General features: G+C 53.3%; 1 protein-coding gene across 1 annotated transcript in view; it reads left to right on the top strand.

The window, feature by feature from the left end:
- FGF18 (fibroblast growth factor 18) overlaps positions 1–18,410 on the top strand; it is a 37,235-nt gene extending 18,825 nt beyond the window's left edge. Inside the window, exons 4-5 of the mRNA XM_016954191.4 lie at positions 10,371–10,477; positions 17,758–18,410. Of these exons, the coding sequence (XP_016809680.1) occupies positions 10,371–10,477; positions 17,758–18,024 (374 nt within the window). The 3' untranslated portion in view covers positions 18,025–18,410. The remainder of the gene's footprint in view (positions 1–10,370; positions 10,478–17,757) is intronic.
- Positions 18,411–25,059: the final 6,649 nt, after the last annotated feature.

The following is a 25,059-nucleotide window of genomic DNA, read 5'->3' on the forward strand; positions in this document are numbered from 1 at the left end:
CAATCTAGATAATCAATACAAATATTATTGGGAGGGTGATTTATGTGGCCAAGCCAGGGCAGGAGGATGGGCCTGCTCTGCTGATCTGCATTAGGGGCCTGCCTTGTCTCAGAGGGAGGGGCTGCCAGAGCGCCCAGGACAGTTCAGGAACCTGCTCCCACTGAGAATGATGCAATCTGAGATGTACCACACACTTTGTCAGAATCGTATGATTTTATAACATGCAGTCTCAGAGTCTCAGCAAACACCATGGATACATCCCCGTAAACACCTGGAATCTGGAATCCCCACGGACACTCAGAACCTCAGATTTGCCTCTGTAAAGGCCAGAATCCTGAGGTGCTGGCTCTGTGGGTGGGCACGAGGGGCTGGGTGCCCTGCCCTGGGCTCTTGGCCTGCTGCGCAGTAGTGGGTGGTCCCTTAGTGAAATCTGCTTGGATGTCAGTGGGGCTTCTGCACCTTGGTATTCTGCAAGAGGGTCTCCCGGTGGCCCCCTAAAGCTCTCCCAGTACTGTAAAGCTTTAGGGGCTCTGAGAGTGGGCCGCTCCAGGAATAAGGGACTTTCTTAGCCTTGCCTTGGGTTCTGGAGGGAGAGCACAGCTGGCCAGAGGGCTGGAGGCTTAGGTAGTTGAATACCTGGCAGGTGGGAGGTTGTGGGGGAGGGGCACCCTGCCCACCTGGGATAATATCAGCCTCCCCTCTTCTTGCCGTTGGTGCTGGACACTCTGTCCTGCAGGAAGTTGCCATGTCATAGAACAGCACTGGAACAGGAAGCAGGACACTGAGTTCCAGCTGCAGCTCTACCAGGGAGCATCTTGCAGGGCTGGGGAAGAGCCTCCATGTCTGGGCTTAGCTTCTTTATCTGCCAAGTGGGGAGGAGAAGGCCTCCTCCACCTGCCCTTGAGGTGGATGTCCCTAAGCCTGGGATGTGACGAGATGGGGAAGGCACCAACTCCTCAGAAGGAGAGGGGGCCAGCTGAGCCCACACGCAGGGAGACTCCAGCATCGGGGGGTTTCCGGGGCAACTCTGCTTTTAAAGTTTAGGAAACCTTATGATTGGATATTCCTGCCTGATTTTATTTGAAAAAAAGATTTCTCTGTTTGAGAAAAAAAAAAAGATTAAAAAACCCCATTTTGCCGTAGGCCAGCCTCCAGACTGACAGTGCCCAGAATAACCCTGGGCAGGCCAGCTAGAGTGTCCCTGCTAGCCAGGGAGATGGTATTTGGAGAATTGAGCTTGTCAGCTCAGGAATCTAATGGGATTTGAATCTCGGCTCCACCATTTTCGAGTGGGAGACCGTGGATCTGAGTTAGCCTTTCTGATCCTGTTTCCTCTTCTACAAACAGGGAAATTGAAATGAGAGAATCTTATGCCCAAAGATTATATGATCATTAAACCAGTACTAATAATCACCACCTGACCTCCTTACTATGGGTGTGTGGGGGGGTGGTGCCATCGCGGGCTCAGGTGAGGAACTGCCATCAGGTACTGGCTCCAGAGGCTTCCAGAAAGGACCTGAGGGAAGAAGCGGTACTCCTGTCTGCTGTCAGTGGGACCTGGCAGGTTAGATGCAGGTAGAAGAGGCGTCCTCCCGTGATTCCCAGCAGCAAGGTCTCTGCCCCAATGAGGGAGGAGGGCCTTTGGCTCCCCTGATTGCGTGTGTCTCCCCTCAGTCCCTTATTCATTCAACGTAAATTACCAAGCCCAAGCACCAGGGGAGGGGGCTACTGTGGTGAGTGACATGCCTCGTCCCAGCCATCAAAGAGCCTTCAGTCTAGGGCCCCCGTTCCTTACTAGAGGCTGACTTTGAGTAGGAAGAACCTAGGCTGTGAACTTCCCACGTGACTGTGAGCCCACCCATTCTCTCCCTGAGCCTCGGTTTCCCCACCTGTAATGTGGGTGGGGTAAAGGGTGTGCAGCTGGTACTTTGCAGCTTCCTCCAGCTCAGGCATGGGGTTAGTCTGTGATTCCAGCTTTACAGGGAGTCAGCACGCCCCAGTGCAGATGCTTCTCTGAGCCCCCAGGCTGGGTACAGAGCCCCAGAGCCCCTGTGCTTGCCCTTGTCCCAACAAGGGTCCTGCTGCGGTGGAACCATCTGTTGACGTGGCTGGTGCCCCTGCGAGAGTGTGAGCTCCTTGGAGGGAGTGACTTTGTCTTGCTCTTTGCCATGTCTCCATGTCCAGCACAAGGCCTGGCAGAGAGCAGGGCCCCTTTAAATGTGGCTAGAAGGATGCATAAAATATGTACAGGGCAACTCAAAGTGTAACCGGGGACTGCCATCAGTGGCTCACACAGGGAGGAAGGTCGGGGCGTCAGGGCTATTGCTGAGTTGGTGGTGGAGCTGGGAGGGAGTCCTCTCGTCCCCATTTCCCTCATTCTGGTAGTTGCCAGAGGTCCTTTGGGCTGGTTGAGTGGCTGACGTAGCAGGGACCCCTAGTCTCAGAGTTGAGCCCCCACGGTCCATTTTCCACACGCATCCCAAAATGTGAGCATGTATGTTCCTGCACAGCTCAGAGGTGCTCATCTCACTTAGAGTAAAACTCGTGTCCTTGAATCAGCCTGCAGGCCTGGCGTGCCTGGCTCCTGATCCTGCTGCAGCCTCAGGCTCTGCCTCTGCTCCTTGCTTACATGGCCGCAGCCACAGCAGCCTTCCGGGCATCCCGTGAACACCCAAGCACTGTCCGTCTGTGGGCCTTTGCATTTGCTGTCCTGAGAATGCTCTTCTCCCAGATATCCCCATGGCCCGCTCCCTCACCCACCCAGGCTTCTGTACGATTGTCTCCTTATCAGAGAGTCCCCAGCTCTGTCCACCCTTCCTAGCACTTGTCGCTATCCGACCTTCTGTTATATATTTAGTTACCCACTATCTGTCTCCCGTGTTAGAGTGTAAACTTCTGGAGGGTGGAGGTTTTGTCTGTTTTGCTCACTGTTGCATCCCCAGTACACAGGGCCAACCACGAAGACGCTCTCAGTATATGCTTGAGCAAGTGAATGTATGGGTGATGCCCTGTGTGTGTCAGGGTATGTGGCAGGTGTCCTTCCCCCTGGCGCATTGAGGCAAAGAGGCTTCCTTCTGTTTGGCACAGATCTCAGTGCACAGTGGGTACTTGGCAAATCAGTGTTCCCTCCCTCCTTTCCCACCACCCTTCCTTTCTATCCGGCCAGGCTTGCACTGTGCAGTGGGGATAGGGTGATCATCAGACCCAGCTTCCCCCAGCAGGTCTCCCAGCTGGGAATGGAACTTCCTATCTCCACCTAAACCCCTGCCCCTCTGAGCTCATGTCCCACAACTTCTGTCCCCAGGGAGGAGTGACCACCCACACCTCACCAACCCCTTGACTGACACGGCTATGCTAGAGCTACAGCTAGGGTTAAACAGAGCTCCCGATGAACCCTATTGGTTTTTCCCCCCAACTTTCTGGTGTGTCCATATGGAGAAAGGGAACTGTGGGCACCTTTGAGAAAAGACCATATACAGCAGAGTGTGTGTGTGTGCCTGGGTGTGTGTGTTACAGTGACAGGGAAGCGTCTCCAGAAAGGATACCTTCTCCTCCATCGCCACCTCTCTCTCCCTCTCTCAAGATCTGGTCTGCCTTCAGTGGGGAAGGAGGGAGGGCTGACTCGGTGTGACCTCTCAGTGCTGTCTGTAGTGAGGATGGTTCTTCACTGGGGGAAGACGCCTGGAGAGCAGCCAGCAGCTCTGTCAGCACTGGGATCTTTGCGGCTGGCCAGCTACCGTCCAGCCCTCGCAGGGCCCCAGATCGGAGGCCCAGCCCCTCCCTGGCTCCCAGCTCCCCTGCTGCTCTTGCGGGTCTTGGGGACTTTACCCCAGGCTTGGGGAAAACAAACCCACTCTCCAGCTTTGTTCTCTTGGGTTCTGCCTCTTTGGGTCTTGTCCCCTGCATCTGTGGGATTCAACTCTGTCTCTGTGCTGTGTCTCTCTCCAGGCCTCTGGCTGCCTCTCTGAGTCTTTCCCTGCCGTTTCCCACCCTTCAAACCCAAAGTCTTCACAGCGAGGCCCCGGATCACCCTCTGGGAAACCCGGCTGGGGAAGCACACTGGGATTAGTCAACCAATCAATCAGTCAGTCAATGCCACTTCTCTTTTCTGTCATCACCAGCCTGCGTAAGGTCTGTCCTCTCTCTGCCTGCGTACCTTGGTCTGAATCTCCATCTGTCTCAAACTGGCTCTGGCCTTGCTCTGCCTGTGTTCAAATCCTGGTCCTACTGTGAGACTCTGGTCAAGCAATTTAACTGCTCTATTAACTTACACTGATTTAGTTTCTTCATCTGTAAAATGGCATAATAGTTCCTACCTCATAGGGCTGTTGTGATGGTCAAATGAGATATTCCACATTCACACACTTTTTTTTTTTTTAGATGGAGTCTCGCCCTATAGCCCAGGCTGGAGTGCAGTGGTGCAATCTCGGCTCATTGCAACCTCTGCCTCCAAGGTTCAAGTGATTCTCCTGCCTCAGCCTCCCAAGTAGCTGGGATTACAGGCATGTGCCACCACACCCAGCTAATTTTTTTAATTTTTATTAGAGACAGGGTTTCACCACGTTGGTCAGGCTGGTCTCGAACTCCTGACCTCAGGTGATGTGCCCACCTTGGCCTCCCAAAGTGCTGGGGTTACGGGCATGAGTGCCCAGCCCCACGTTCACACTCTTAACATCTTAACATTGCTTGACACATGGTATATGCTCAGATAAGTATTCACTGTTATCATCATTTTTTTTTTTTTTTTTTTTTTTTTTTTTAGCAGAGACGGGGTTTCACCGTGTTAGCCAGGATGGTCTCGATTCCTGATCTTGTGATCCACCCGCCTCGGCCTCCCAAAGTGCTGGGATTACAGGCGTGAGCCACCGCGCCCAGCCTGTTATCATCATTCTTTAGTCATTTTTGCTGCAGGCATTAAAGTGGGGAGAGACAACATGAGTTTTTTGTAGAAAGAGTTTTGTCTCCAGCTCCCTTCCTGCACTCTTTCCCCCTTTGCTGCTCTCCTTTCTGGATGCCGGAGAAGGGAGCAGATCCTTTGAGCCATTTTTCTTTCTGCCACTCTCCTTGGCCTCAGCCCTGGGTGGCCTCTGGGCTCCTGCTCTGTGCGGAGCCCTGGGGAGACAGGCTCTGTGGGCCTTCCTTCTGGGGCAGCTGTGGCCTGGAGCTTCCCATTTTGTATTCCTCCTCTTGTTTCATGCAGCCTTTTCTCCTCTTCATCGGATCTGAAACCTTCTTTGCCTCTCTCTGGCTGTGGTCGCAGCCCAGCCCTGGGTGGTCCTGAGGGTTTCCCCATCTCCCAATATCAAAGGTATCTTTCTCAGGGTGACCCTGGGGACTCCCTCCTTCCTCAAAGTCATTTGGAAGTGGAGCTGAGGGAAGGTGGACATCCCCATCCACTAACTTCTGCCCAAAGAAAGTGGGGTCAAAGAGAAGACCTCCCCTGCCTCCTTCGCTGTTCACTCACTCGCTCCCCAGGAAAGGGACTGGGGCCTCTGAGAAGTGAGGGGTGGGGTAGACAGGCAAAGCCCAAGACCTGGGTCAGACTGCCTGGGCTTGGATCTCAGCTCCATCACTGTGTGACTGTGGGACTCGGTTTTCTCACCTGTAAATTGGGGATAATAACAATAGTTCTAGCCTCCTGGGATGGTGGTAAGAATTAAATGAGATAATGCATGTAAGGTAGTTAGGACAATGCCCAGCACATCATAAGCTCTAAAGAAATGTCAGTTACTGATACTTTCCATAGGGGCAGAACTGAAAGAGGCCTCAGAGGTTACCTAGATCTGGCCCAGAAGGGAAAAGGTCTTTCGCTGTGTCACTGAGGCTGGGGATGGGTGGGTGGGAGCCCATGGTTCTTGCAAGTGGCACCGAGAGTCGCACCAGGAAGGCGCACAGTGGTGAAGGGCACTGACCGTGGAATCAGACACTGGACTCAGACCTTACCCTGCTCTTCCCAGCCATGTGACTCAGGCAAGCCACTTCACCTCCCTGAATTTCATTTTCATTAGCCAGTGAATGGTGTTAGTCATCTCCACACCACAAGGCTGTTGATGAGCTTATTAAAACTGGCTTACTGGTCACTCACTCTGAGCCGGGTGTGGGATAGGCGCTGGAAGTCAGAGTGGTGATAAGACAGATAGGTTCTTGTCCTCGTGGAGCTTACTTTCTGCTGGGTGGAGACCGACAATAAAAATAAGAGTTTCGGAGAAGAGCTCTCAGGAAAATGGAGCAGGGGAATGGGGTAGGGCTGGACTGGGGAGGGTGCTGCCAGCATTAGACATCATGGTCTGGGAAGGCCTCTCTGAGGGGCAATATTTGCACCACAACCTAGGAGATGAGGAGCCACTCTGGAAGCTCTGGGCAAAGCAGCCTCCAGGCAGAGGAACGACATGTGCAAAAGCCCTGTGGTGAGCGTGCTTGGTGTGCTAGAGGGGAGAGGCAAGGAAGGGAGGCAGGGCTGGTCCACAGGGGCCAGGCTGTGTGCCCTTTGCGGGTCCCATTGAAGAGTTTACATGTTCTTCTATGTGGGTTGGGGATCCCTAGGAGGTCTTTAGCAGAGAAGGGACACAATTAAATTTATATATTTTTTGTTGTATGTTTTGAGATGGAGTCTCACTCTTTCGCCCGGGCTGGAGTGCAGTGGCATGATCTCGGCTCACTGCAAACTCTGCCTCCTGGGTTCAAGTGATTCTCCTGCCTCAGCCTTCTGAGTAGCTGGGACTACAGGTGTGCGCCACAATGCCCAGCTAATTTTTGTGGTTTTTTTTTTAGTAGAGATGGGGTTTCATCATGTTGGCCAGGCTGGTGTCGAACTCCTGACCTCAGGTGATCCACCTGCCTTGGCCTCCCAAAGTGCTAGGATTACAGGCATGAGCCACAGTGCCTGGCAAATTTATATTTTTAAAGGATTTCTCTGGCTGTGGTGTAGAGGAGAGATGGATGAGGGTGAGAGTGGCAAGGGGAAGGGGCTGTTGAGTTGTGCAGGCTGGAGGGGATGGTGGCCCGGCCAGGGCAGTGAGGAAGTCCGATGAGCAGGGTGAGATAATGTCATCAACTCCTCTGCCTGGCCTGGTGCAGGCCCCACAAATGGAGCTGTGCCTGAGCCCGGATGAGGTTTCCAGCTCTTGAGAGCAGCATCCTGGGGGCTTGGGTCATGGGAGTGGATGCGTGATGCTGAGGACCTGGCCTGGGTGGTGTCTCTCTCTTCTCCTTCTCCTGTCTCTCTCTCTCTGTCTCATTTTCTCTCTCCCTCTCTCTCTTTCTCTGAGAACTGCTGCTGCTATTACTCCCCAAAGACTTTACATAATTCTGGCCCGGCTCCCTCCTCATGATGTCATGTGCTTAGTGGAGTCTAGGTCACTCCATCGCATGCTGCGGTCGGGGAGAGAACAGACTTCTGGCTCCCCTGGCGTGACGGCCAGGCGCAGACCCTCCCCATGCTGGGGTGGGGGTGGCTAGGTTTGTGGTGGGTGGAGGTGTAACCTCTGCCCCAGGCCCTTTGGACAGCTCAGGCAAAGGCCAGGGCTTCCTGCGGTGGCCCTGGCTGGTGAGGGGTGGGGGTTGTGCTGGGAGGCCTGTCCCTCCAGACCTGGGGGCCTCTCCCCTGGAGCCCAGGCCCCAGTAGAAAGAGGCAGGCAGTCCTGAGGTCAGTCCCTGTTACTGGGTGCTGCTCTGAACCTAAGTTTCCTACACTGTAAAATGGGGACAAAGACACCCAATCTCAGGATGGATGGCTTCAGTGCACTCTAAGGGGAGCATAGCAGGAACTGTTCCAAGGACAGAGGTCCAGGCGTGTGCTGGGAAGGGCCAAGAGGGAGTCTCTCCCTTGGGCCTACTTGGGGTTGTCTGGGCCCCAGCTCAGTGGCTTTACCTACTTCCTGCATCTCCCATCCCTGCCCCTCTGCTAGACCTCACTTCCTAATCCCAAGGAGAAGGAGAGTAGGGTCGAGCCCCTCCCCCTTGCACAGGTAGGGAAACTGAGGCTCAGAGTGGGGTATGGCTTACTCAAGGTCACATAGCCTAGGATGGCAATGCCAGAATGAAACTAGACCCGGTGAGCCCCAGCCCCAGGCATTTTCTGGTCCATTTTGCAGTGTGGGATGTCTGCAGCCCTCAAGGATGCTGGGAAGTTCAGGTCATAGTGCAAGACCTGGGGAGGGAAGCTTTGCTGCTCCTCCACCCTTGCAGACACATCCGATATCCTTCCACTATATTTTCATTTTTCTTTTCTTTTGGGAAAACAGTTTGGTTTTTGCAGTTTGTAGGAAACTTAAACAACATTTATTGAGTTTTCCCTCCCTGAGAACAGAGTGCTAAGCTCTTCACAGCATCATTTTGTATAATCCTCCCAATAACTATTGAAGATTATACCCCCATTTTACAGGAGAAGAAACTGAGGGCCACGGTCATACAGTTGGGGCCAGGGATTCATATCCAGATTTGTGCACCCCAAAGCTCTCACCTTTTCCCCTCATCAGAAGCACCTGAAATTGTCCTGATTCCCCCATAACTCCTCACCCCCTGTGGGGCCTGAGATTTACGAAGAGATGGAGAAAGCAAGTTTCAGAGCTGCTGTGATGTTTGGCCCTGGGGAGGGAGCTCACAGAGGAAATGACGGAGTTTGACTTAAGGGGAACAAGGAGGATCAAGGGCTTGCGCCCACCGCCATCTCAGCGTTGGTTAATATCCCTGAGTCAGTGTTGACTAGGGCTCGGGGGAGGTGGAGAGAAGAATGTGCCTCCCCTTGTTTCTAGAGTTACTAAATTCTTGTTAGATCTTTAAATTTTATGTAAATTCTTCTTTTTTTCCCTCTTGGAAAGGTGGGTATCGTATTTTAATTAGTAGTGGTGTCAAAGGAGGGCTAGATTAATTATTGGAAATCTCAAGTTCCAGATGGTTTTAATTTTCACAGCAGGGCACCAGGGTCTATATTTGTAAATTTTTTAATTAAAATCATACCTAGTGTATTTTAGGGGCACTGAGGTATACTCTTTGTGGCTCCAAGGATACTGTACTCAGGAATTTGGGGCTATGATTTTTGTTATGGAGAAGCAAGTCCCTTGTCACTGAAATTAAACTTTTGTGGGTGAGGGAGGGGCAGGGGCTAGGAAGCAAGGGGTCAGGGAAAAGAGTGCACGAATTGGGAGTGGGGCGGTCACAGGCAAATAAAGCAGCTGGTATTGGGGAGTCAGGCACAGCGGTTTAAGACCAGAGAGGAGAGAGAGCTAAGAGAGGGCGCGTGGCCTACCCAAAGTCACACAGCAGCGTACTGGGGAGAAAAATGTGGGCTGGTGGAGTGAGAGGAAAAGATTTGGACACAGCATACCTAATCAAGGGACAGTCACTCTTTGCCTGCTTGATGTCCTTGTTCAGGCAGGGCTTTGGGGGATCAGCTCTGGACCCCTCATCCTGAGGGAGGCTCTGTGGAGCATGGATGGTGTAGCATGGGGTCTCCCACCCTGGGGGGAATCCCAGTGGGGATCCGGTCCTGATTGGGATTTCTGGGCTCCTGGGAGTTAGTTACCCTTCAGCTTTGGTGGCCTCCATGGACGGCAGTGGAATATCCTGCATACCCTTTCCTAGGGAGCTCACACCTCACTCCCTGTGCCCTTCCTGCTATGAATAGCCAGGTTAAAGGTGCCGGGGGCACTAGCAGGGGCTCCAGATGTTTGCCCTGCAGGAAGGGGCCACAGACCTAACTTTTGGAGGAAATAGCTTGACGTCCTGAAAGGCAGGGGAGGTGTGCGTGCACATGCCTGCATCTGTGTCTATCTGTCCCCTTGGTCCCCTTAGCTACTTCTCTGTGGTTATTTGTATGGCATCTGTCCTGATTTGGGGAATGGGGTTATTTTTCTGATTGTCTGTCTTGCTTTGGGTTTGGGGGATGGGGTTATTTGCATGGCCGCCTGTCCTGCTTGGGAGAATGGCCTTTTTGTATGGCCGTCTGTCCTGCTTTGGGAAATGGGTTTTTTGCACGGTTCTTTGTCCTGTTTGGTGGAATAGAGTTGAGGGGCTGGGGAAGGTGGGTGACGATGGGGAGAAGGGCACACTGGTGTTCAGCCACAGGGGGCAGAACTCCCTTCTGGCTGGAGCCATCTGGATCCCAAGTGGAGCCAAGAGAGGCTGGAGGAAAGGGAACAGGTGATAGGCAGCTTCCATCTCCCTGCCTGAGGGGCAGGGGACAGCTACTTCTCTGACTTCTCTGTGGTTATTTAGGCATCTGTCCTGTGGGACTTGTTAGGCCTCCCCATGCCTGATTTTGGGGGAGTGAGGGACCAAAGATAGGACCAGGGACCATGTCACTGAGCCTTTAGACCAAGCCATTGCCCCTGGTAATAAAATGTGTCTTGTTCTCCTTCTGCCTTTCGAAGCCCAGCTCCTAGTGGAGACAGACACCTTCGGTAGTCAAGTCCGGATCAAGGGCAAGGAGACGGAATTCTACCTGTGCATGAACCGCAAAGGCAAGCTCGTGGGGAAGGTGAGTGATGGTTTGGGATTCCTGGGAACTTGGGGTTCCCCTCTGGCAGCTCTGGGAACTGGAACAATGTGTCCAGGGCACTGTCAGTCCCAAATGGAAAACAGGCCGTGTGTGTGTGTGTGTGTGTGTGTGTGTGTGTGTGTGTGAGAGAGAGAGAGAGAGAGAGAGAGAGACAGGAGAGAGAGAGAGAGACTGTAATCTCTTCCTTTCACCCCATCCCATCCCCCACTTCTCTTCCCCGGGCACTTGAACTCACCAGGCCGAGGTATCCATGGATGTGTCTCTCCTGTTGGGTGTGGAGCTCTGGCTTGCTTGGTAGTGGGAGAATCCTTGGGGGCTCTGGGGCACCCCGGCTACATGTCCCTGACGTCTGGGAGCAAGGAACCGGCAGGCCAAGGGCTGTGGCTGCATCGATCGTTTTAACAATTGCCAGGGGCTTACCGTCCTGCAGCAGTGACCTCTGGAACCTGGCCGCCTCGTCAGCGCTGGGCCTCTTGGTTCTAGCATTTCAGAAAGATTTTATTACTTTGAAACTGGCAAGAGAGCTGCATTTAACAAATTAGGGTGGGGGCAGGAGTGGGGGTGCAGGTTGGGGGGACCCTCGGGTTGGGGAGACCCACGTGTGTGGGGATCTGAGTCTCCAATGATGCTGCTTCTCAGCACCCCTGTTCGTTTCCTGGGCGCGCTTGTTTGCAAAAGTCATGAACTGGCTTCCTCTGGGTGTTCCAATGGAAGGTGTTATCCACAGGAGCTCTATGGTAGGGTCAGGTTCTCTGTCCCCTTCTCTCTGCAGGGACTGACTCCCATATGCAGTTTGTACAACCAGGGTTGAGGGGGTTTTGCCTGGACAGGTGGAGTGGGGTGGAGGGTAGGCCTGGATTCTAAGGGGGATGGGCTTGTGCTTGGGGGCAATGCCCTGGCTGATTATTTGCGGTTCATTACATCTTGTTGGGGGTGGGGGAGATGACTTCAGTCTTGCTGAAGCCATGTTTTTGATTTTTTGAATCCCCCAAGTCTTATCCCTCTCCCTTTCCCCCATACCAAGAGGCCGGGGAGGATGTAACAGGCCAGAGATCCCAGCCAGGGCATTGTCGCATTATTTTGTTAATAATTACTGTCATAATAGCTTCCGCTAATTGAGCACTGACTTTCTGCCTGGCACTGAACTGAAACGCTCCCAATGAATCCCAGGAGGCTGCCACCGCTACCATCCCCATTCCACAGATGAGGAAGCCGAGGCTTGGCCACGCCCGGGCACTTGTCCCAGGTCCCACACTACAGCTCGGCGGGATTCAAAGCCCGGTTTGGAAGGAAAAGATTCCAGCCGCACTGCCCACACCAACTGAGGCTTCTCAAAGAGCAAAATAATAGTAATCCGCAGAGCGCGGCTCCGGGATGCCGAGGAGTGGTTTTAATTAGTGATTCACTTTCCGCCGTTGCGAGGCTGGCCGGCCGGCGAGGGGGGTCGGGGCCGGGGCCGGGGCCACGGACTGGGGCGCGGGCGCCGGGTCCCCCTGGCCTGGCCGGTCCCCCTGGCCTGGCCGGTCGTTTCCTGTGGCGGCGCGGCCCAGCCCCGCGTCAGGCGCTTTGTTCTCCTGCCCGCCTGGGCCGCCTCCCAGGCCCAACCTGCTTTGAGTTTTCGGCTCGTTTTTCTTTCTCCCCCAGCAGGGGCCAGCGGCACCCGCCAGTGCCCGTGCCCACGCCGCGGCCCGCCCTCGCCGTCTGCGTGCTGTTCCCGGCATCCTGACCCCAGGAGGGCTGCGCGGGGGTCAAAAGAGCAGCCCCGTCCCCTCGGGCCGCCCCCCCACCCCGCCGCCGGCCGCCTCCCGCCCGCGGGCTAGCCGCTGAGTCACCGCTTCCACAGGAGCCGGCTCCGATTTCCTGCCCCCTCGCCCTCTCTCCCGTCATTAATATTGGTGACGGTTCAGCTGGCGCGGCGCACCCTGGCGCAGCGGAGGGAGGCCCGGCCCCGGCCCCCGGCGCCTCCCCCGCTCCCGCCCGGGCCTCCACGCCCGACCCCAACCCTTGCCAGCCTCCTGTCTTCTGGGCCCACCCGGGGGACTCGAGGACGCCACCAAATCCACCTGTCCAGGCTTGACCTCTGCCCCGCCCAGCGCCCCCTCGCTCTCTGGCCCCCGAGGCGGGAATCTGGCTCCTGGGCTGCGGTCCTCTCCACAGCCTCCCTGCCCAGTCGGACCTTAGGTCCTGGGAGTCCCCTCCTGCCCTAACCCCTGCCACCGCCTCTGTTCTGGCCTCCTACCATCCCGGAAATCGTTGCCCCAGCCGCCTGGCGTGTGGCTTCTGCATCTCCAGGCCTTTCCGCGCTGCCCACCTTCGGCTTTCTACAGCACATACGGCATTGGAGGGCGGCACATGACCTGCCCTCCACCCCCACCCAGCTCCAAACCCATCCATGGGTCCCCCCACCTTGCTATGGGACACCGAAGGCCCTGGGGAGCCTCCCCGGGCACATGGATTCCTTATGCTCCAGATGCGTGGCACTGAGCACTGTTCCATGGACGGGGCCTTCGGGCACTGTCCATGCTGTGCCCTCTGCCGGGACTGCCCTTCCCTCTGTCCACTTGCCCTGAGTCCTGGCTGGTCATTCCCTGACTCCTCTGTCAGCCCACCCACCCCGGAGCCCCACAGTCCCTCGCACAGCCCTCTGTTGCCTGTCTGCTAACCTGGGTTGTCACTGTTTGTCTTTGTGCCTGCATCCTCTGTCACACTGAGAGCTCCCTGAGGGCGGATTCTGCATCCATTCATCTGAGTTCTGTGTACCTGGCCAAAGGGCTCCGGGGGCACCAAAGAAATAGAAACATGGTTCCTGCTGTCTGTGGATTGACTCTTAAGCTACAGCCTGAATTATTCACATCAACCCAAGGGAGTCTAAGCGCCCTGGCCTTGCTGAGCCTCAGCGTCCTCATCTGTAAAATGGGAATGATAATCTGGGCACTTAGTAGGCAGGTAGGCACTTGCTAAGTGTTAGTCCCTTTCCCCTTTGGAGCCAGGTCACGAGGTCACTTCTTCACCTGTGGGAACGCCTGGTCTCAGCTCCAGTGCCGACTCCTTTGGAGTGGCTCAATGGGGCAGCTTCCTTGGGCCATCTGTGTGCCAACCCTGCACATCTGTGGCCACAGCAAGGGTACCTGCATCGAGCCCTTGACAGAGCTTTCCAGAGGTTGCAGGCCCTTGCTGGAGTTACTCTTTCTGCTGCATTGTACCAATCAGATGCCAAAGCTGTGTCCCCAGCCCCTGCATGTTCAGGCGGCCCCCCTTCTCCTTGCTACCCTCTGGAACCCATGTCACCTGGCCCAGGAGGTGGCGCTTCCTTTCATTTTGTAAACAGTTGTTGAGTGTCTAGCATGATGTGCTAGGCATTTTTTTCCCCATCTCTGGAGACGCAACCCAGATTGTATTTTTCTCATCTGCCACCACCTATTGCGATCACTGATGAGTCCTTTTTGGGGCAACATAGAGCCACAGACCTTTTCAGGGCAGGGGAGTGCTCTGCCCACCAGCACATCTTTGTTAAGATGGCTTTGGTTGCAGATGGCTGAAACTTAACCTAAAATGCCTTAAGCAAAAAGGGAATACGGGGCTTATATAGCAAACAACAACAACAAAAACCAACAGTCCAGGGGGTAGTTCTAGTTTCAGGTAAGACTGGATCTAGGGGCCAGATGAGGTCATCAGGATTCCATCTTCAGATCAAATGGAAGGACTAGGGCTCCAGTTTGGGAAGCAAGAGGTTGGAGGTGGTAGTAGGAAAGAGATCAAATTCTGCTACATCATCAGGGTTCTGGGATGGAATATTCACTTACTCTCTACATACTGATGCTTCTGCCTTGCCTGAACCAATGAAGTCAGAGTTTCCGGGGGTCGGGCCCAAGCACAGGTGTTTTTGTTTTTGGAGTCTCTGCTGTGGTGAGCAGGGTCATAGAGGTAGCCAGGAGCAGAGGCAAGCGTCAAGCCCGGATGTAGCCTGCTGTTAGCTTCTTATCCATTTTTGCCTGAGGTCACGCAGGGGAACTTGTGATCATCATAGCCCCAGGGCTGGTTCCCAAGATTCGTGAATTTCAGCCCAAAGCCCAGCTCTTCAGCCCTTTTAAGTAAACCCAGACGTGCATTGAGCCCGCGTGACTGGCACTGGGTAGCTCCTTGTACATCCAAAACCTCGCTTTGTGCCAATGGTGGCTATGTGGGCCTGGGGGAGGCGAGATGTTTTGATGGGCAGCACCTGCTCCTCACCTTTCCCCCTTGTGGACCTCTTTGGAACTGGGCAGAGGAGAAGTGAGCTGCAGTGGCTAGGGCAGGTTCAAATCCCAGCTCTGCCACTTACAATCTCCATGACCTTGGGCAAGGCCAATTTGCTTCCGAGCTCTGCTTTCTTCTACCAAGCAGAGCTGAAGAAGAGGATGAAATGCAGTAATGGAAGTAGCAATGTTTGGCCTGTAGTTGGCAATCAATAAATGGTTAATGACTGAGTAGGGAGACCAAGTGTGCGAGACAATTTCTAGGGCTCAGCTTGCTTTGTCTCCCTAATCAGTGTGTCTCAGGAGGGACCTCTCATAGCTTCTGCTTGTCTCTGGGACATTTATAACACATCCAGGAGGGAGAGTCTGTTTTCTTCAGGAGGAAACCCCTTTCATGTGTCATCCCACCGTTTCCATCCTAATGAAAATGCGTTCAACCCCCAATGCTCGGGGCACCCCTGTCTTGAGCTAAGACCTGTGCTCAGAAACAAGAGAACTGAGAAGCAGCCCTGACCTCAGCAGGCACTTGGGCTAATGCGGAGGCAGGCAGATATGGAATTTCTCTGTTGGGGCATGGGGAGGAGAAATGGGGTTCAGAAGATGGAGTATGTGAGCCCATTAAGGCTTGACGCTTGAATGGAGTCTTGAATGAGGAAGAAGAATTGTCCAGGGAGATAAAGGGAAGTCCTGGAAGGCTTCCCAGAGGAGGCAGTTTTTGAGCTGAGCCTGGAGGGATGAAAGCCATTTTCCAGGCAGTGGCAGGTATTCTAGGATGGGGGAGCATCATGGTGTAGCCTTTGTTCTGTTTGCTCCAACTATTTGGTTGAGACCAGGCAAAGAACCTGGATTCAGGTTGCACACACAGCTTCCAGAATTTTCCATGGGGTACCCAGAGCCCAGGGACCACTCCTCTCCACCTGCCTTGCACACTTACCCTGGCTTTCCTCACAGTAGACCTTCGCTGCTCACGCCACCCATACTGTCCTCTGGGTCCCACGTGTGTGTCCCAGGTCTGCCCATGCCTGTTCTGCAGCCTCCTCGAAAGATCTCATCTTCCAGAGAGTGTTTTCTTACCCTGCCTGTCCCTTTCTGCAAAGTTCAGCACTTTGTTTGGAGGGCCCAAGCTTGCCCTCTGCTCAAAGGTGAACGTTCCTGGAAGCTCCAGCCTGTTTTCCACTTCAAACAAAAGGCTGGAACTCGCACCTCAGTCTCCACACACAGCCAGACCGCTGGGCTTCCAGCTTGGCTGGGCATCTGTCCGTAACGAGGAGTGGGCCCGGCCTAAATTTGGAGATGTTAGTTGGAAACTCGAGTGCTGCTAATTCAGGCCTTCCAACTTTGTGTTTCCCACTCTTCCCCATCGAGCAATTCGGCTGTCTCAGAGAGGAGACTAACACCCTGCCTCCTCACCACCCCCTGTCCAGATCAGATCCAAGGAAGGCACGCCAGCCCTGTCGGGAACAGCTGCCGTTCAGGAATCATCTAGCAAGCTCCTACTGTGTGTCAGATTCATTTATAAGCATCACTCCTACAGTGTCTCTATGATGCAGAAGTCATTGTTCCCATTAGGTAGGTGAGGAATTTGAGGTTTACAGAGTGGGACTGACTGGCCTGAGGTTACACAAGGGAAGTGTTAGAGGTCGTTTGTTTTCTGACTCCAAATCTAGTGCTCCTTGCCCAGCAGACCCAGGCTCCCAAGGAGTTCACACATCGGCCCAGGAGCCTGAGATCCCACAACGGACGGCACAGTTTGGAGTTTGGCCATGCGAAATCTCTTATTTTTGGAGGCCCCCACCTTACTTCATACCAAGTATTAAAATGCACCACATCCCACATGACATGTAATTTATATTTAACTAGATCACAGTGGAGTTGAGTTACAGCTGAGTAGCTGATTTAATGTCAGGTTTTATGCAAATCTATCAGGACTCATTTCTGTTGTAAGCGATAGAACACAGTATCACCTGTTTTAAAGGAAACGAACCATTATTGGCCGACATAACCGTGAGGTAATGTGAGCTTCAGACGTGGCTGGATCTAGAGCCCAAATGATGTGACCAGGACGTAGTTTCTGTCCTTCTCTCCTCCTTGGCTTTGCTTCATCTGTGCTGGCTTCACTGTCAGACAGGATCTCCCCTCATGGTGATAAAGTGGCTGCCTCTGCTTCAGCCTTACAAACTCCTCTGGTTTAAATCCACCTATGTTTGGGGTTGCCTAGAAAAGGTCTCAAGGAACACTGATTGGATGGCTTGGGTCACTTGCTCACCTGTGAGCCAATCACTGAAGCCACAGGGAAAATAGTGTCTGGATGTCTTGCTCTGGTAGGGATGAAGTGGAGCCCTTGGGCTATCTGGGTGGAGAGTGGGGAAGGAATAGATTTCTGAATGACAATGGGAGTCTGTTACCTAATTGTGGGGTGGGGGAAAGATGCAGGGGCCAGTAACAAAAGTTTACTCCACAGATCCAGGAAGTGAAGGCTCTCTGTCCTGTGCTGCCCCAGCCACAGCCTCCTGCCCATGCCCCTTGTACCTGCTGTCTCCTCTCTCTCCTCCTAACAAAGAGTCTTCACTTGGCCAAACTAGAGTCAGGCTCCTGAACCTTCTCTTATGCCCATCTGTGCACTTTGTAAAATCCAGTTTTAGCAAGAGCCCTGCTAAGTCAGTTTAGCAAGGACCCCCCACTCTTGATATATGATCAGGGTCCTCATCCTCTTCCATCCCTCAGGTGATGTCTGGTCACCCTGGCCTGTCCTCAGCAAAGTCTCTGTTAGGTGGCTTTAGTCAGAATCCCCTACACCCTCGATGTTTCCTCTTAGTCATTTTCCACTCTGCTCCTTGGCTATAAACCCCCACCTGCCTGTGCCGTATTCAGAGTTAAGCTCAATCTCTCTCCCCCACTGCAAAACTTCATTACAGTTGTCCCTACAACAATCGCAATGGTCCTGAATAAAACCTTCCTCGCTGTGCTTTGGCAAGCATAACTGAGTCATTTTTTTCTTGAACACTCCCCCTCTCTCCCCTGCAGCCCGATGGCACCAGCAAGGAGTGTGTGTTCATCGAGAAGGTTCTGGAGAACAACTACACGGCCCTGATGTCGGCTAAGTACTCCGGCTGGTACGTGGGCTTCACCAAGAAGGGGCGGCCGCGGAAGGGCCCCAAGACCCGGGAGAACCAGCAGGACGTGCATTTCATGAAGCGCTACCCCAAGGGGCAGCCGGAGCTTCAGAAGCCCTTCAAGTACACGACGGTGACCAAGAGGTCCCGTCGGATCCGGCCCACACACCCCGCCTAGGCCACCCCGCCGCGGCCCCTCAGGTCGCCCTGGCCACACTCACACTCCCAGAAAACTGCATCAGAGGAATATTTTTACATGAAAAATAAGGAAGAAGCTCTATTTTTGTACATTGTGTTTAAAAGAAGACAAAAACTGAACCAAAACTCTTGGGGGGAGGGGTGATAAGGATTTTATTGTTGACTTGAAACCCCCGATGACAAAAGACTCACGCAAAGGGACTGTAGTCAACCCACAGGTGCTTGTCTCTCTCTAGGAACAGACAACTCTAAACTCGTCCCCAGAGGAGGACTTGAATGAGGAAACCAACACTTTGAGAAACCAAAGTCCTTTTTCCCAAAGGTTCTGAAAGGAAAAAAAAAAAAACAAAAAAAAAGAAAAACAAAGAGAAAGTAGTACTCCGCCCACCAACAAACTCCCCCTAACTTTCCCAATCCTCTATTCCTGCCCCAAACTCCAACAAAAATCGCTCTCTGGTTTGCAGTCATTTATTTATTGTCCGCTGCAAGCTGCCCCGAGACACCGCGCAGGGAAGGCGTGCCCCTGGGAATTCTCCGCGCCTCGACCTCCCGACGACAGACGCCTCGTCCAATCATGGTGACCCTGCCTTGCTCGCAGTTCTGGAGGATGCTGCTATCGACCTTCCGTGACTCACGTGACCTAGTACACCAATGATAAGGGAATATTTTAAAACCAGCTATATTATATATATTATATATATATAAGCTATTTATTTCACCTCTCTGTATATTGCAGTTTCATGAACCAAGTATTACTGCCTCAACAATTAAAAACAACAGACAAATTATTTAAAAAACCATGAGGCGAGTGGTGGCTGGTGGCAGGGCGGGGGCAGGGTGGCCTCTGTGTCTCATGCTTTCTGGTTGGTCTGTGGTCTTTGCACTGAGAGCTAGGGCCTTGCACATTCATTCATTCATTCATTCATTCTTTGAATTCAACATTACTATGCACCAGGCGCTGAGAAGGCAGCCTTAGAACAGATGGAAATCCTTGCTTTCCGGGATATTCCATTCTAATGGGTCATTGATTCAGTGGCCTCTTCAGTCATTTGTTCATATGCATTTACTCATACCTCTCATGTGCCAAGGCTCGATTCTCGACCCTGGGGATTTATCCAAGAACATGGAAGAAAATCCCAGCCCTCAGGGAACTTCACTTCTAGTAATTCATTGATTCATTGCTTCATTTGCTCATTTCTTGATGGATTTATCCATTCAATATATATTTCTTAGGCACTTACTAAGCGCCAGGCACTCTTCTAGGTACTGGAAATTCATCAAAGAATAAAACAGACAAGAAATCATGCCTGTCAGAGCTTGCGGTCTAGGGATTACTTGAGTCACTTGTGTCTTCCACACCAGTGTTTTGTCAGGCACAGGTTGAACAAGGGAATATGGTGGGAGGATCTAGATCAGTTTGGGACCTGGCGTGTCTGTCCTCACACTCCCATGGGCTGGAGCTTGAGGAATCTGGTGATGTTACCTTCCAAGAACCCATCCTTCAACGTCTTATTTCCCAGGGCCTGTCCCAGGATGTCAGGGAGAGGCCAGGTTAATCTCGGGATTGAGGCAGATTGAAGATTATTGAGTCCTCTGCCCTGAGATTTGGGCTGTGTGAGCAGTCAGGCTTCAAGTGGGGGACTGTTTCTGTTTCTTCCCCTCCCCATGGCCTCCAACCTAAGTGTCTTTGTGGGGCAAACCATGTATTCCTGGTGGGGCAGGAGGTAGCCTGAGGCAGAAGGCACCTCTGCTGCTGGGGTCCTGTGGCTGTCACCTGCCTGCCTTGAAAACTACCCCCCAGGGCTGGCCAGGAGAGGTCCCCATGAGACCCTAAGGAGAGGTGGGGGCAGAGGCAGTGGGGAGGGGTAGGAGTGCCTTCTCTGCAGGTTCCTGGCTGGAGTTGGCGTTCCACTTCTTCCGAGCGCAGCTCTTGGTCTTGCCCTCGCTCTCTGCGTCATGAAACCTTATCCCTTCACCCCTGGGCCCTGTCCCGCATGTCTGTGGCTTGCCCTCCTGTCCATCACAGCACATTTCTGTAGAATTTTGTGAAGCTCTTTAGCTGCGCATCTCATGGTGTTCTCAGGATGCCTTTATTATCCCCATTTTATAGATGAGGAGACTGAGTCTCAATAACAGTAAGCCACTTCTCCAAGATCACAGAATAAGAAAGTGGTTGAACCTGTGTCCAAATCTTAGCTTCTCCAGGATGGCGACGGCTGCCACTTGGAGAGTGCCTACCATTGTCGGAACCCCTGCTGGGGGCTTCAGTAGGGGCGCTGCCTGGGTATCCATCAGACAACTCTGTGTGGGAGGTGGGTATCCCTGCATGGGAGGTGGGCACCCCTGCTTCCACACTGGACAGAGACTCCAAGAGAGTATCAGCTTGCCCTAGGCTTCACAGTGAACAGGCGACAGCCTGAGACTCTGGCTGATAATCACAGTGATTCAGGTTGTCATCGATGGAGCACCTGTTACATGTCAGCTGCGTTCACTCTTCCTGTATTATTTTATTTAATGGAAACAATAACCCTAAGAGATGGGTGTTGCTAGAAAATTGTGGAGCCAGAATGCAATCAGTCATCTGCTCTTTCATCCAAAAAGTATTTATTGACTTTACTCTGTGCCTGACACTGTCCCAGGGGCTGGAGATACAGCAGTGAACTGCACAGAGCCCTGGTCCTCATGGGGCTTCCATTCTATTAGGGAAAGTCAGTAATAAAACATACAAAATATAACAGCAGGGAGTGGCAAATCGTAAGAAAAAAATAAAACATGGTGAGGGGATAGAGGATGCTATTTTAGATGGGGTAGTCAGGGGAGGCTTCTCGATGGGGGATTTTTGAGCAGGAAGAAAGCAAGGGAAGAGTGTTCCACAGAGAGTACCACAGCCTGGAGGGCTGTCGTGGGATGAAGAGGGGCCAGAACAGCTGGAACAGAGTGGGTGGGGTTGGGGGGAGAATTGGAGGGGACAGATCACGACCTGAGCTTTTATTTGGAGTGAGATGAGCAGCCACATGTGATGTGCCTTACACCTAGAGGGATTGCTCTGGTTACCGTGTGGAGGATGGGCAGCACCTAGCCCGGCTGCCCAGCGCCAGAGCCTGGGCTCTCACTCTGACCCGATGCTGCCTCCTGCCCCTGGCTTTGATGCACCCCTGGCCCCAGCACAGCCCAGGCCTCTGTCCTGGGTCTGCAGGCTGCTTGCACCTCCTGTACCAAAGACCTTGCCTTTGCTCCATCCCTGGGGGCAGTGGGACCAGCGTTCTTTCCTTGTCCTGCCTTTTAGCATCCCTGATGTTGGAAGATGTGGGCCCAGCTTTTGTTTACTCTAGACAGAACTTTCTGGACATTTCCTGAGCTATGAGTATGTTGATGATAAGCACAGTGGACTGGGGGGCACTTTTCCCAGCCACAGATGCTGTCTCCTTAGGCACGCTTGCTTGAGGCAGGAGGCTAGCGAGGGTTGCCATAGTCCAGCTGGGTAGGAACCCCAGGGATAACAGCTATGACTTTTGGAACACTTACTGTGTACCAAGCACAGTCCTACTGGGCCCACCCCACCAGCCTTTGAGGTGGGCATTTTTAACCCCACTTTATAGAGCAGGCTCAGATAGGTAGAGTCACTTGCTTGAAGTCAACACAGCTAATAAATAGAGGAGCTGGGGTTTGAACCCAGGCCCTTCTGTCTCTAGAGCTATAACTTGACCCAAGTCCAGATGCTTGGAGCTCTTGGCATCTGTCCAGGTTCCAGTCTTTTTCCCTTGACCCCCTGATTCTGCCTTGGCATCCATCATTTCCCAACCCACCAGAGGGCAGAGGCAGGCATAGACCACATTCCCAGGTGCCGATGGCAGCCCTTCTCCCACCCTCCACACCCTCCCCAGGATGTTTCTGTCATGGGGGCCACAGAGACATGGGACCTGGAGCGCTTCAGTTTGCCTTTGACGTGGCCACTTTGCCAGCTGCGTGACCTTGGGTAAGGCACGTCTTTTCTGTGAGTGGCGTCTCTCATCATCGCAGTCGATTCTACCTTGTGGGGCTAATGTAATGCTCCAGAGAGAGCAGAGCAAACACCTGGGGATGATTCCTGCCCCAGAAGAGGGGAGAGGACCCAGGCAGGGGGGTTTATGCTCTCATGCTTCTCTCTCCATCTCATTGCTTTAGAGAGGAGGGAGCCGAGACCCAGAGAGAGGAAGCGACTTCCTCCAGGTTCTCCAGTGAGTTAATGACAGAGCCCATTAGATGACCAATTCATAGGAATGATAGTGGGTGGGGTGAGTCGGGGGCCCCTTCAGCGGCCAGCCAGGCCCTTCTTCTCATCCTTCACAAATTTGCAGCAGAGGGCAGTGGGGAAGGGGAGGGCAGTGGGGAGGGGCAGGGCAGTGGGGAGGGGCCCTCACTATCCGCCCCACCAGCCCTATAATGGTGCAGGCTGTGAGTGAAGATTGAGCCTTGCCCTAACATTTCAAGGGGCAGGCAGGCAAGTATGGCAGGAAGGGCCCCTGAATCTGGGACAGAAGTGGATTTGGGGACAAGGGCGCTCTCCCCACTTCCCCGACCCTGTGCATTGTTTGCAAAGGTGCTCTCCCCACCTCCCCCATCCTGTGCATTGTTTGGACCCAGAGTCTTCTCTCCCTATGGCCACCCCTTGCCCTCCTGCTCTATGCCCCCCTTGATGTGCACACCTCCAGCTTCTAGTGCATGGTTCCTGGGGCAGAGTAAGCTCTTGCTCTCTTTTCTTTTCTTTCTTTCTTTCTTTTTTTTTTTTTCTGAGACAGGGTCTCACTCTGTTGCCAAGCTGGAGTGCAGTGGCACCATCTCGGCTCACTGCAACCTCTGCCTCCCGGGTTCAAGCGATTCTCCTGCCTCAGCCTCCCGAGTAGCTGGGACTACAGGTGGCCGCCATCACGCCCGGCTAATTTTTGTATTTTTAGTACAGACGGGGTTTCATCATGTTGGCCAGGATGGCCTCCATCTCTTGACCTCATGATCCACCTGCCTCGGCCTCCCAAAGTGCTGGGATTACAGGCGTGAGCCACCGCACTTGGCCAGCTCTTGCTCTCTTAGCTGTTACTCTGATCTCATTTGATTGACACAAGAACCTGGCAAGATAGATGTTAGGATGTGCATTTTGTAGATGGGAAAACTGAGGCCTGTAGAGGAATGTAATTGGCCCAGGTTCCACGGTAGAAAGTGACTGAGCTGAGATTTGAACCCAGATCTCCCTGTTTCCACTCTTCACCTTCCCAGCATTCCTCTCCATCCCTGCCTTTGCTGGGGGTGGAGTGGGGAATGAAGCTCCAAAGCTGAGGGCCAGAGAAGCAAGTGGCCCTACCAGGGTGGGTGGGGAGGGCCTTTCCCATGACAAGTGGGAGAGGCTGTGTTTGGGGAGTGTACCACCAACTCCAGCCAGGTGAGCCGCAGGTGTGGGGAGGCACGGCCCCAGGCTGTCTGAAGGACATTGAGGGGATGCCCTCCTGCCTGCCTGCCCAGCTGGAGCCTAACAAGGCGAGGCTGGGATGGCCCGGGGCTTGAAAGCCCCATAAATGGGGCAGAACCCTCCCTCCCCAGCAGCAGGATTGGGGCTTCCAAAGAACAATAGTGAATTAGGTGCTAAAGATGTGAAGGCTCCTCCCCAACCATGCAATTAGCTTGCAGGTCTGTTACAAACATTAGGCAGCTGAATTGGGGACCAGATGGCGGCAAGGCTCGCCCTTGCTGTCCCAAGACGGCCTGGCTTCCTGGCTGAGGTTTCCAGCTCTGGCAAGGAGGGAAGGCGGCAGGTAGCCCCGGTGTGTGACCCCCTGCAGAGCAAGCAGCCATTAATCAGGCATTCCCTCCCCTCCCTGGGGCAGCTTCACGACCCAATTAGCACTTGCTAGAATTTCTGCCCTGCTCTTCCAGTCTCCCAGGCTGACCGCCCTGCAGCTGCAGGCCCCGTGTCACCCACCCTCTGGGGTGGGTTGGAGGTGCAGCCGATTTAAAAAGACTGTCACAGACCTCAGTCTCTTTCCAGTACCAGCTTGAAGGGACCCTTCCCCCAATTCTCTCACTTAATTCCCACCACAATCCTCCTGGATACTTATTTTTAATCTGCTTCCTACCGATGAGGAAACTGGCCAACAGAAGGGAGGTCACTTGCTCAAGGCCATCTGTGTGACTCCCCAAATCCTGCGCATGACTATTATGACACAGAACAGCGCCCCCCCCCCCGGCAACCCCCATGCCCAAGAGTTGGTGTGACTCCTGTCTTACATAAGGACGGAAGACCAGAGAGGCAAGGTGACTTGCTCAAGGTCACAGTTATTAAGTGGTGAAGCCGGGATTTGAAACCATGTCTATCAGGTTCTAGAACCTGCTTCTCCTCCCCTTCTGCACCTTCACTCCTGTTCCTGTGCTATTCAGGATTCTTTTAGCTGCAAGTGACAGAAACACATGAAAACCGACTTAAACCAATAAGGACATTTATTGGTTTATGTAACAGAAAAGTGCACAGCCCTCTGGCTTCAGGCAAAGCTGGATCCAGGTGCTCACTCTCCTCTCCCTGCTTTCTGCTGTGTTGGCTTTATCCTCAGGAAGGCTTTCCCTGCTGTTCTAGGCTTACTAATAACTTCAGCAGAAAGAGAACTAGTAACTTAAGAACATATCTTTCCCAGAGGCTCCAGTAAAAGTCCCTGGGTGGACTCTGATTGGCTTAACCCTCTCTCTTGCGTACTCTTACATCAGTCACTGTGACCAGGGAGACAGAATTGTTTAATTGTCCAGGCTTAGGACAGGGGCCAGTCCCTGGAGCTGGGCTGGGGAAGGGATAAGCCAATTCTACCCAAGTATAAGGTCTGAAAGTGGGAGGGGGTGGCTTCCCCAAGAATATGGAAGTGTTGTTACCAGAAGAAGGGGTGATCACAAAAGAAAGAGAGGTCTATACCAGAGGTTCTCACTCAACTGTGCCTCAGTTCCCGGGAGAGCTCGTGAACACACAGATTGCTGGGGCCCACCCCTACAGCTTCTGCTTAAA

The sequence above is a fragment of the Pan troglodytes genome, chromosome 4 (genome assembly GCF_028858775.2).
Source record: "Pan troglodytes isolate AG18354 chromosome 4, NHGRI_mPanTro3-v2.0_pri, whole genome shotgun sequence".
Classification (NCBI taxonomy): Eukaryota; Metazoa; Chordata; class Mammalia; order Primates; family Hominidae; genus Pan; species Pan troglodytes.